Source organism: Bubalus bubalis, chromosome 2, assembly GCF_019923935.1.
Source record: "Bubalus bubalis isolate 160015118507 breed Murrah chromosome 2, NDDB_SH_1, whole genome shotgun sequence".
NCBI lineage: Eukaryota > Metazoa > Chordata > Mammalia > Artiodactyla > Bovidae > Bubalus > Bubalus bubalis.
Window position 1 is genome coordinate 20538609 of NC_059158.1, and position 12959 is coordinate 20551567.

Below are 12959 nucleotides of genomic sequence, written 5' to 3' on the forward strand. Positions count from 1 at the left end.
GTGACTTAGCTCTCTGTGAATGAACTTTCCCTCTAGCCTTACTAGAGAATAGTTACATTTGTTTTTGATGAACATGTTTTATTTGAAAGTAAAGAACAGCTTTAATTTATGCAAATATAGTTGCAGGAAATGGTCAGTGTTAGGATCAACTATATAAACCCAATAAATTTACACCACAAAAGGGCATTCATAAGAGGTTTAAAGAAAAATAAGAGAATCAGCTTTTGCTTAGGCTGGTTTGTCCCCTGCCTCTTAGAGTGGATGTGAAAATGAAATTATTTGACAGGAAATGGGAACATAAAAGAACATGGTGCTGTTACTGTAAGCCCTAACTGTGATTTGATTTGGAGTGTCTTTATTAGGTCTTCTGCTATTGCAACTTGACCCAACCTGAGCTAAGTGGAAAAGTCCCCTGTGGCAGGAGTTCAGGTATCTCAAAGAACCAGGAACTCAGGAGGTGTCATTAATACAGACATTGCAACCTTTTCTATACATCTCTCATCTCGGCTTTTCTTTGCACTTTGGTTACCATTCTATGCTTTTTATCCACTAGACCTTTTGGTTTCCTCCCACACAGTGACTAAGAATGAACTCCGTGGCCCCTACCACTAATGCAGGAATTAACGTTAATTCACAGATTCGTCCTTGTGGTTGAAAAACTGAGCTGCAGGTCTGCAGAAGCCCCTGCCCTGGTAAACGGTCTTGAGAAATTCTCTACCCAGGAGAAATGCCACGAACATGAAAGAATCCACATACAACGCTGTTAATGAAAAAAAAAAGTCCTTTATTAAAAACGCCACCCCATCCCATATACACACGTTTTAAAACTTTACCAGTATACATTTTTTTCTACTTAGCGTAGAAACATTTGGATTACACAAAAAGGCGTTTAAAGCATCTACGATTTTCAGATGTTGAGGTTCCCGAAAAGGAGGATCTTGACTAGCCGGCCAGGACAAAATGGCCGACTAAAAGTTGTTTTTGATGCTGTCAAATCATCACACATTTGCTTATAAAGTTAGAAAGTGCAAGGAACAGAAAGATCCCTGGTCCAGCTTTGCTTCTGGTGGAAGAATCACTGCCACCGCTGTAGCATTTTTCAAATGTTTCTTTGCTGCCCGAGTAAACAGGAATTAAGAATGTGAGGCAACGGAGTCAGTACCCACCCTCTTGCCTGGGTTGAACACCAACGCTCCCACGACAGCAAATTGACTTTTGGAAACGCGGAAAACGTCCGAAATACGACACATTTCTCTATCAAGCAAAGAGGGCTAACCCAACAGAAAGAAAACAAAACATTAAGAGACCACAGATGGAAGACAGTCACCATCCAATTAAAAACAGGGTGAAAAATCACGGGCTGGAGGAATGAGCCAACCGGCGAGCAAGGCGGGACTTTTGAATGAGTTTTTAAGCCCAATCGGAATATCCCGTAGACTGAGAAACTGGCTGGGTTTAGTGCTGGTTGTTTTTGCTCTTCACAGGAGTGGGGCGGGGCCGGCGGAAATCCCAAGTACGCAAGCCTGCGGAAAGCGCTTGCAACTGCTGACCAGAAGGCTGACAGAAGACACCGCAGGCCAAGGGGCAACCCACAGGAATGGGTTCCAACTCTGCAAACTCACAGCCACCGCTCTCCCCTGCTCTCACTGCTGTTCCTTGGGTAGTGCCAGCCATCTGGTTCCTTGGGTAGTGCCAGCCATCTGCAGCAACTCCCGCGTAAGCCTACCCTTGAATAAAAATCTAGAGAAGATAGGGATACACAACACGAAAAGGAGTATACAGCTCTTTTTTTGAGATCAGTGGTGGCTCTGAAAAGAGCCTTTTGGGGTTTTAGAAGCAGACGATTTAACAACCTACTTCTTCTTGGGTGCAGCCTTCTTGGGCTTGGCAACCTTGGGCTTAGCGGCCTTCGGCTTAACCGCTTTCGCTGCGCTTTTAGCGGCCTTCTTGGGCTTGGCAGCCTTAGCTTTCTTGGGGCTCTTCGCCACTTTCTTGGTCACAGCAGCTGCGGCCGGCTTCTTCGCTTTCTTCGGGGTCTTTTTAGCAGTTTTCTTTGGAGTGGCCGTGCCCGTGGCTTTCTTGGTCTTCTTAGCCGCCCCTGCAGCCTTCTTGGGCTTGGCCGCGCCGGCCTTCTTCGCCTTGGGCTTGGCCTCCCCGGTGGCCGCCTTCTTGTTGAGCTTGAAAGAACCAGAAGCCCCGGTGCCCTTGGTCTGCACCAGAGTGCCCTTGCTCACCAAGCTCTTGAGACCCAGCTTGATACGGCTGTTGTTCTTCTCCACATCGTAGCCGGCGGCCGCCAGTGCCTTCTTGAGCGCAGCCAGAGACACGCCGCTGCGCTCCTTGGAGGCGGCGACAGCCTTGGTGATGAGCTCGGACACCGGGGGCCCAGAGGCCTTCCGGCGCGCCCCAGCCGGCTTTTTGGCAGCCTTCTTCTTGACTGGGGTTTTCTCCGCAGGAGGTGCGGCAGCGGGAGCAGCAGGAGCAGTCTCCGACATGGTGAAAATGTAGAACTCGGGTACAAGTGGCAAAACGCCGATGAAGCTGCGCTTGGGCCGGGCCGCCGTATATATAGAGCGCAGGCGTGCGCTGATTGGTGCTCCGGTCGCCCGCCTGGCTGGCAGGCTCTGAGCCGCCGCGATGCGCCGAAGTTGTGTTTGTTCTACTTCACAAAAGGGGGAAAATATTAAAATACCCTACACCAAATCACCCGAATTTGGTCAGGAAAGGATCCGAGAAGCCTCAGGCTTCGTGCTCTCCAGTTATTTTGTTCACAATCACAAACACTACGCGTCTAGACGTCCCGAACTCCCCCAACTCCTAGGGAAGTCCTGGGCAGTCGGAGACCACTTTCTGTTTTTCTTCTAAATTACCTGTTCGCTCCTTTGCCCCTGAAAGTTCTTTTTCTCAGGGGTGGTTGGGCACATGCTTCTCTTCTTTTGGGACCAAAAACGAAATGGTTTCCACCTAAATTTTCACCATAATTCTGTTTCTTCGTAAGGGAAGTAACACAGGTCCTCTGTGAATTCTGCGTACAGACCCACAGGAACTGTGGACTGGGACCAGGATTCTGGGACCAGTCCAAAGCTGTTAGAGCGGAATGGGAGGGGGTTCGTAAGCCTTGAGGGGTCCTGAGTGATGGGGGGTTAGAGACTTAAATCTTTGATTTGAAGACATTGAAACTTTTTCAAATCCCCCTTTTCATAGATGGGGGCGGGGCACTCTTTTCACTTCTCCAAAGGCGAGAAATTGGGCTGTTTTTTAAAAGCTCTCAGGTTCCCCTCTGGGTTGTGCAAGGCGGGGGGTCTGGCCCTCAAGAATAGGGATAATGAGGGAAGAAAGAAGACCCTCATAAGCCTACAAATAACCCTCAATAGACTTAACAGTGAGGGACATTTAGATGATCGGTTTTCAAAGAAAGCAAGCATTTATTTATTTTTGTATGCTGTAATAAAGAAATGAATTGCAGCACACGAAAATTCTAGATTACTTCCAGTAACAATATCTAAACATATGTCATGGCACAGGACACTTTCTACCTGGGAACTCAAAGATATAGATAGAAATAAAGCAACTGACAAGACACACTTTTGACTTTTAAGGTAAACTAGAGATTTTAAATAGAAATCGTGAAATGACAAAACTTTAAACAGACATAGAGGAAAAGTAATTAGAAAAAATAAATTATTATACCACTTTTTGCTGATAAGCTCACCTTTTATCCCCTCTAAAACTGACTATGTATTCTATTCTGAAGTTCACTATACTACTACATCTAGATAGAAGTATGTACTAAAGACATCAGTCTTAGATGTGGTAATCAAAAAATATAATAAATTAAGTTCAATGATGAATGAAACATGAGACATCTTCTTTTAGACTAAGGATAGCCCCATGATTTCACGGAATAACATTCTTTCAACATTTGGAAACTATGTCTACTACTGGTCATGTCCTCTGGGAATTAGCAACCTAATAAGATTAGTGATGGGTGAATTAGCAGCCATAGAAAATCACTTTAGACCTGCCATCCATCAGTGTGACTTTGGGCATAGGAATTGTAAGAAATCATTGAAAGTGTATGAACAACTAAAGCACCTTCATCATACAAATATATTTTGGCAAAAAAAATAAAACAAGAACATGCAATATGTTCTGATTCTATGTGCAGTGAACCGCCTGTTCATCTGAAACTCAGCTAAGGGCACATAACCAGCAGGAAAAGAGCTATGTAGAGTCTTGATTACTATGCCACTGAACTTCCCTTCAGTAGAAATTGGTGTCCCTTTTTGCAAATCGGGCTTCCCTGGTAGCTCAGCTGGTAAAGAATCCACCTGCAATGCCAGAAACCTGAGTTTGATCCCTGGGCTGAGAAATTCCCCTGGAGAAGGGAATGTCTACCCACTCCAGTATTCTGGCCTAGAGAATTCCATGGACTGTATAGTCCATGGGATTGCAAAGAGGTGGACAGGACTGAGCCACTTTCACTTCGTTTTTGGAAATCAGCAACCTGTAAATTTGATTATTGTGATTCAGTTTTATGATATGACTACTCAGGTTTAATCAATCAAATCACATCTCTGTATGCAAATCTAAAGTCCAGAACCAGACACCAGCCACTCAAATTCTTGCTCCTAACCTCCTGGCCACATAGTGCAGGTCAGAGGCAGAAAAACACATAGACTTTCTCTAGATCCCTGTAACTAGTACTGAGAAAAGTCAAAAACAAAGATATTTCTTCATGTCTTTTCAAGCTGCATTAGAGAATTCTCCACAAGTCCACTTCTGGTTCATGTAATGCTCTAAGGCCATGTTATACGATAAAATAAAATGTGGATATGTAAGTCACACACATAATTTTAAACCTTATAATAGTCACAATGAAAAAAGTAAGAAGAAACAGGTAGATTTAACTTTAATAATGTATATTACTTAACTCAGTATATCCAAACTACTATCACTTCAATATGTATTTGATATTTCAAAAAATATGAGACCATTTCTATTCTTTTTTTATAGGGTAAATCTTGAAACTCTGGTGTGTATTTTACATTTGTAAATTTGCAGATTAGCCACATTACAAGTGCTCAATGACCACATATGACTGACAACTTTCATATGGAACAGCATGGCTTTAGAAAAGGTAACATTGACTTAATATTTACTTTTTGATTAGGCGCAGAGTATATAAAATTAGACCTTTCCTTATAGAAGATTGATACACTAATAAGGGTTTTGTATAGTAGAGATGCAAGTGAATTCTTTCTAGTAGAAAAGATAACCCTAAAAGTTATGATTGTATTGCCTAATAGGACGTTAACCAATTTTGTATCTGATCTTTCAGCTTTCCAGCATTCTTTCTTGCCCTGAACATATTTCATTCTCCTGTATCTTGCTTTGACCTACCTTTGTCATTCTGCTAGTTCTGTCATTAATACTTAAATCATTCTTTGCCCCATGTACAAACTCACTATGCACAGTCTTTGTATGAGAGTCATGTTTTGAAAATTATACTTTGACAGTTGGTTAGTTTGTCCTACAGGCTCTGAATCAGAATCTTTAGAAACTATTCTAAAAGATGGGAAGATACAAAATTTTTTGACCATTTGCTTTAAAGTGACCTTAGAGCCTATAGATGTTCCAGGAAATCTCAGGCTTTGAAATAAGATTGAACAAGCCCGTGAGCAAAAAAAGTCCTACTAAAATTAGCTCTAGGGAAAATTCAGATTAAGGGTGTGGTCATTCCACTCAAAATTGATGGTTTCAAAATAGCCAGCCACAAATTGAGGACAGAGTTAAATATCTGCCTTGCAATAAATTGTGTATACTTGTATTTACACACATCCTGAATATTATGAGTTGGCTAATTTTGTTTCATCTTCTTCAGATCTGGAAAGCTGATGGACAAAGTTAAAGATGCAAAGCAGATTGTCAAGTGCAAATGGAGCTGGAGAGAGAGGCTCAAACAGCAAGATGCATTCAAAGGAGAGTGAAAGGAGTGGTTGGGACAGGTGTATGGGTCAGGGACTGACAATCGATTTTTCTTTCACTTCCTCATTCTACTTTGCCAGAATAGAGTTCTGTCTGCTTGTTGTAAGCCCCAACTGGGAGTGATTAAACCTGCTTTTTCCTGACTCACCAAGGAAACTTTGGGCTGAGACTAAAGATTCTGTATCTTATTCCCTGGCACACTGCCAAAATACACTCCACAGAGAACCATAATAGTAAAGCATATAGTGGAAGCTCAATAAATACATGGAGAGTATTATAAAGGAACATTATGTTGGAAAATATATTTACCTACCATTTTGGAAATGCTATTAGAATCACATAAAGTGACACAAGAAACTAGGGCATTAATAGGCACCTTATTCTTCAAGCTTGTTTTCAAATAACTTTTAATGATTTCAAAAAGTCAGAACTACACTCAAAATGATTTATCAATAGCAGAAAGATATACCTCAGTTTAGGCCGCTAATGAAAGCAATTATAAAGCACAAGATGAAAATACATATGGGGAAGTAGCCTTAATCAGAATAAACATAGGGCCTTATACAATGACTATTTTGGAGGACACAAGGACATACAAATTTTGGTAGGTTTATTAGGACATACTTTTGCTTTTTATTTCCCAGCTCATCACTATGCCATGTATGAGCTATTCTCATATACTTACTAAGCACTTGTTAAGGAAAGGACACCAGAAGAGATAATAAAGGCAGAGATCAGCCAAGCAAAGTGTCTGTCTTAAGGAATTATATGTGGTGAGACTGACACAGACAAGCATATTATCATACAGTGTGATAAGTCTGATAAAAGACACAAACCACTGTGAGAAAAATGAATAAAACCAAAGAGTGTTCTTGAGCCAGTTATACCTTTGCCTTCAAGACTTACCAATCCAACTGGGAAATTAAGACATCAGAGAACAGGTTAGAACAGTGGTTCTCAAACATTTAGATTTTAGGACCCCTTCCCATTCCTAAAAATTAGTAACCCACCTCCAGTGTTTTGTTAATGTAATTTATATATATTTATATGTAGATATTTACTACTTAAAAATTAAAACTGAGTATTAAATTTAATAATTCACATTTATATGATGTTTACTACCAATAAAATTAATTATATATATGAAAAATTATATATAATTAACAAACATCATATAATCTTTTCATTTATATAATATTATAAGAGGAGACCCTGGTGGCTCAGTTGGTAAAGAGTCTACTTGCAATGCAGGAGACCTGGGTTTGATCCCTGGGTCAGGAAGATCCCCTGGAGAAGGGAATGTTAACCCACTCCAGTATTTTTGCCTGGAGAATTCCATGGACAGAGGAGCCTGGCAGGCTACTTATTGTCCAGGGAGTCGCAAAGAGTCAGACCCAACTGAGCGACTTTCACTCACTCACTCACATAATACTATACATACTATATAGAGATTTATATACAAAATACATAATAGTATGAATATATAGTACTAAATACATAATAGAGAGTTGGACTACAAAGAAGGCTGAGAGCCAAAGGATTGATGGTGAACTGCGGTGTTGGAGAAGACTTTTGAGAGTCCCTTGGACTGTAAGGAGATCAAACCAGTCAATCCTAAAGAAAATTAACTGAATATTCATTGGAAGGACTGATGCTGAAGCTGAAGTTCCAATACTTTGACCACCTGATGCAAAGAGCCAACTCATTGGAAAAGACTCTGATGCTGGGAAAGATTGAGGACAGGAGGAGAAGGGGGTGACAAAGAATACGATGGTTGGGTGGCATTACTGACTTGATGGGTATGAGTTTGAGCAAACTCCAGGAAATAGTGAAGAACAGGGAAGTATGCTGTAGTCCATGGCATTGCAAAGAGTTGGACACGACTTAGTGACCAAATGACAACAAAAATATACATTTACAACACAATGTTACATATATATAGCACTGCACATTATAAATTTCATATACAAATCCATATATAGCTTATATAAATGATATGTTTTTAGTGGGTTTCCCATTTGAGCCACCAGGGAAGCCCACTAAATATATACTACTATGTCTTTCATATATAAATCTCTATATAGTACATATAATTCATATATACTATATATGGGTTTGTATATGAAATTTATAATATGTAATGCTATATATATATATAACTGTATTATAAATGTGTATATTATGTGTTATAATATGTATTGCTATATATATAGTATGTTGTAAATATAAATGTGTTGTAAACGTATATGTAATATGTGTAGTAGGTCAACTCAAAAAACGTTCCTCATTCTCTATCTCATTCAAAATCCTGGCAGCCCCAGGCTAACCTGAGACTTGCAAGGCTGCCTGAAGGTGGAGAACACAGTCAAACTGTTAATGCAAGAGAGCAGAGGGAAAGACAGCAGCTTTGGGGCCCACACACTTCTTTTCAATATCAGTTCCCCCATTCACAAACTCGGTGATCCTGCCAAGTCCTCAGGTTTTCCCCACTTTCATTTCATCCTCTGTAACACCCCTCCACCATCCCCTTGTCCCAGGAATGTAGTGAGGGTTAAATTAGATAAAACACATACAATTCCTGTGGCTGGGCTGAGCACATAGTAGCCTCTTATTTGATTTTTATTTCCTTTACATTCTTATCCCATGGGAGCCTCCTGTTTTGAGGTGACCTTAAGATAGTTGATAATGCACCGTAATTTGGACGAGTGGATAAGAGTAGACCAAGTCCAACAAGTTGGTTCTGCCTTTCTAGTTATGTAAACTTCCCCGGGTAGCTTCTGAAAGGTCACTGGACCTAGGAATTAGCCCAAAGAATACCTCAAGAAGAAACTGTAATAAGATGAGAAGCTAGCTTGCCCATCAGAGAAGGAAGATATGTGTTGGGGAGTGATAGGGAAGAACATAAAGCAGGATCAACACAGCCACTCAGAATCTACCCCACTGAGTTGCTGTTCTTGGAGCTCATTCCTTGCCCAGAACTCAAGAGGAAAAGTTATGATGACACACACAGTCACTCCTCCCTGCATTTCCCATCTTAAGTGTGTGCATACTTTCAAGGTCAAGCAGGCAGGCAGGGCTGTCAGGGAGAACTGCATGTTGTCAGTACTGAAGAGGGACCAAGGTATCAACACCCTTCAGTTTTTACTACTGAACTCACCTAAAGCTTCTTAAGTTAAGACTTATGGATGGAACCAAATTCTTACAGAATTACATTATCGAAGAATTTGTTGGGCTTCCCTGGTGGCTCAGATAGTAAAAAACCTGCCTGGGATGCAGAAGATCCAGGTTTGAGTCCTATGTCAGGAAGATTCCCTGGAGAAGGGAATGGCTACCCACTCCAGTATTCTTGCCTGGAGAATCCCATGGACAGAGGAGCCTGGTGGGCTACTGTCCATGGGGTCACAACGAGTCAGACATGACTGAGAGAATGTTTCAGTTAATACATAGATTTCTTATACTTCTCATGGTTAATGTAGCAGCACTTTTATAAAATTTTCCTTTTAATTTTATAAAATATTTCAGGAAAAATACAGAGGTAGCATAATATATTTATCAAAAGCACTAGCTCAATACTGGAATGCCAGAGTTCAAATTCAATATTGCCATTAGATAAGTTTATTAACTCCTCTATGCCTCAGTTTTCTCAGTTTTCATCTATAAAGTGGCAGTAATAGTACCTGTTTTATAGGTTGCTATGAGAATTGATGAGTTAATGTTTATATAGTTCTAAGAAGAGTGCTGCCTTGTGAGTACAAAAATTTTTATATACATATATTTTAAAAAATTATTTTAAAAGTTATACATACATTCTTATAAAACGAGCATAGCACCATTCTTCACTGTTTGTTCAAAGGTGTCAATAATACTAATAAAGATAACAGTTAACTGAACACTTTCTATGCATCAGGCATTATATGCACTATTTTCATTCTGTCTTCACCACCATCCTGCTGCTAAGTCGCTTCAGTCGTGGCCGACTCTGTGTGACCCCGTGGACTGCAGCCTACCAGGCTCCTCCGTCCATGGGATTTTCCAGGCAAGAGTACTGGAGTGGGTTGCCATTGCCTTCTCCTAAATGAGTACCATTACAATTGTTATTGCTTTACCAATAAGGAAATAGAAATTGAGAATTCAGGTTTCTCCTAGGACAGCCCTGCAGACTGATTATAACTCACGTACCCTGAACACACACACACACACACACACACACAAATATCAATTGAACTAAAGTCAAAGACTTTTGCTTTTCTATTACAAAGTGCATAAAATTAAAATACACCCACAACTTTTACTTACTTACTAGTCTGTTTAATGAGTTTTAGTTAGAAAACATTTTCACCCCTGCAACTAATTCTGCATGAATATCATACCTTTTGGGCAGAATCAAGTGTTTATAATACATCGTGCTGTCTGTTCTGATGGACACTAGATGGCAATCCAAACCAACCAAAGTTTAATTTGGTGCCTGGTATGTTATACTTTCCCCAGTCCCTTAGGTAATTATTAACTTCTCCTGATAAATTTGGGCTTTCCAGATGACAGTAGTAAAGAATTCGCCTGTCAGGAGACCAAGGTTCAATCCTTAGGTAGGAAAGAAACCTTGGAGACGGAAATGGCAACCCACTCCAGTATTCTTGCCTGGAAAATTCTCTGTCCATGGAAGGTGGGCTAGTCCATGGGGGTCACAAAAAATCAGACAAGACTGAGCAAGAGAAGTCAATCAGTCAGTGATAACACCTTTCTGTCTCTTTCAGTGAACAGAAATTTTTATTCCTCTTTTTCTTTACAAATGATCATCCTGATACCACTGGTTAGTCCCAAGACTTCAGCAGGTCTACAGGCAGGCAAGAATAAGGAAGGGATCAATAATCCCATTTGGATTTGGGGAAATAAGAAAATAAATAAGATGGGCTCTACCCTTAGAGTGGAATTTGGAAGCTGGAGACCCCAAAAAAAATATAGACTATGTCAGATGTGGTAAAAGTCAGAGTGAACATGAAAAGGAGGAAACATCAATTTTACTTGAGGCTGGAAGTTAAACCTAGACCCTTATAAAAGCAATTTTTAAAATGCTAAATTACTTTTCTTTCTATTTTTAAAGTAAAAATGACCAGTGAGGAGGATGACAGGGAAAAACAACAACAACAACAAATACTATTGTGCAAAGATAGTAACACTGGAACTCTCCCGGTTAAGGGTTATCAATTATGATAATGATGGTGATAATAATAATTGCAGTAACAAATTTATTACACTATGTACTAATAAGGATAAAATGATATAGAGGCTTGTGACTTAGCAACGTGCTTAAGAACAACCCAGCACCTTCAGTGTAACACACATGCCCCAAACAAAGCCTCAAGAAGTGGACTGCACTAAAGTGTAAGTTGTATAAAAGTCCAATTAAACCTTTAATAAGTGAGTTTGCTCCGGCCCCCTTCTTTGCCCAAAGCATTTACGATGTAGGATGTCATTGACTCCAACAGACACTAGATGACACTCCAAATTCACACTGCCCTTGATGGACAGCTGATGCTCCTGGCTGCCGGGCTAAGTCATCAATCATTAATTTTGGGTTGACATATTACTCAGAAAATTTCAAACTCATTCTTATAGTCTCTTGATGGACAGAAATAATTATTACCTACAAATGACGTGACAGTATTGAGAGGCTGTGAGAGTGGACTAAGTGCCCAGAGTAGTCAAGCACTAGGTTGGCCAATAGGTCCTTTGGAGTCAATACTCTATAAAGAGGAAAACATTATCAAACGGACTAGAAACAAGTGCTTGATTCATTCACTTTTTTAACAATTAATAAGGATGATATGCACACATAACTACCCCCATAGTGCATATAGTTTAGAATAAAGGGAAAAATATAGGAGAAGAGAATGGACAGAAATGTTTTACATCTGTTAGTATAGTGTAGAGAGAAATGGAGGAAACGGCCAATTTTATCCTATCATGGGAGTAGAAACCTTGGGGAGAAGCCACTTTAATTGTGTCTTAAATGTGAGCAGCAAACTAGGCATAAGAACCCCAGGGACTTCCAGTCTGTCCAGTGGTTAAGACTCCACACTTGCAATGCAAGGGGCATGAGTTGCATCCCAGGTTGGGGACCTAAGATTCCACATGCTGTGTAGCATGGCCTAAGAAAAGTACCCAGAATCCAGAGACCTAAAGAGACTGCATATGTTTTATCTTCTAAAACTATTAACTGTGGAATAACCATTAACCACAATATGGACAATCTGCAAGAGGATACTGATCTGTCACCTGGTAGGGAGCAGCATCCTCAGGTTAAAAAAATATATATATCATTGATGATATTAATATTATATTTGGACAGGCAATAATAATAAATATAATTTAGCCCTGATTATTTACCAGGAACTTTGTTGAGGGCTTCATTTATCAACTTGGGGGTTTCTTAAACTTAATTCTAAGTATCATTTTGTGAAGTAGCTATTATCACCACCTCTTTACAAAACAAGAAAATTGAGACAGAGTGTTCAAGTGGCTTGCAATATAACTTTGCCTTACAGATTGATTATAAATTATGTGCCCCTAAGGCACACACATATACTCATCAGAAATAAGATATAATAGGGTAGTTTACAAAAACTGTACTAAAGTGAGCAAGAGTAGACTTTGTTGTTTTTCTCATCGGTAATGAAAACAATATATATGGACAGTTTTCATTGGTAGATATTAAATATAGAGGACATTTTCTCCCTTAAAGTTTCTAAGGCTCTTGGAAGAGCTGAAAGATAACAACTGACAAAAATAGTCATTGCATTGGCCTCAAACTCTTTGCAAATGAGACACTTCATTATGCCATGTCATTCATTCTGATGGCACTCTAAACCAAAATAGTTTGTTCCTAATCTGTCAGATCTGTTATTATTACCCTCTAGGAGTGTCATTATCTATTAAAAGCTGTAAAATTTCATTCATGTAGAGTATCATTT

At 39.9% G+C, this 12959-nt stretch overlaps 2 protein-coding genes and 1 long non-coding RNA gene across 3 annotated transcripts in view; 2 read left to right on the plus strand and 1 right to left on the minus strand.

The window, feature by feature from the left end:
- The window catches only part of LOC102395477, a 61375-nt gene that overhangs the window by 30072 nt on the left and 18344 nt on the right, over positions 1–12959 (plus strand). The gene's annotated exons all lie outside the window — the stretch shown is intronic.
- Positions 764–2548, minus strand: H1-2 (H1.2 linker histone, cluster member). Its single transcript, XM_006048026.4, has one exon. The coding sequence runs from the start codon at positions 2493–2495 to the stop codon at positions 1854–1856; it is 642 nt and encodes a 213-aa protein (XP_006048088.1). The 5' UTR covers positions 2496–2548; the 3' UTR covers positions 764–1853.
- On the plus strand, positions 1434–6144 carry LOC112587949. The gene is made up of 3 exons (XR_006549096.2): positions 1434–1716; positions 5017–5140; positions 5885–6144. It is a non-coding gene; the product is annotated as an uncharacterized LOC112587949 (long non-coding RNA).

Bases quoted from the DNA above. Each gene is read 5' to 3' on its own strand.
- H1-2 (XM_006048026.4), bottom strand. From the start codon at position 2,495: ATGTCGGAGACTGCTCCTGCTGCTCCCGCTGCCGCACCTCCTGCGGAG.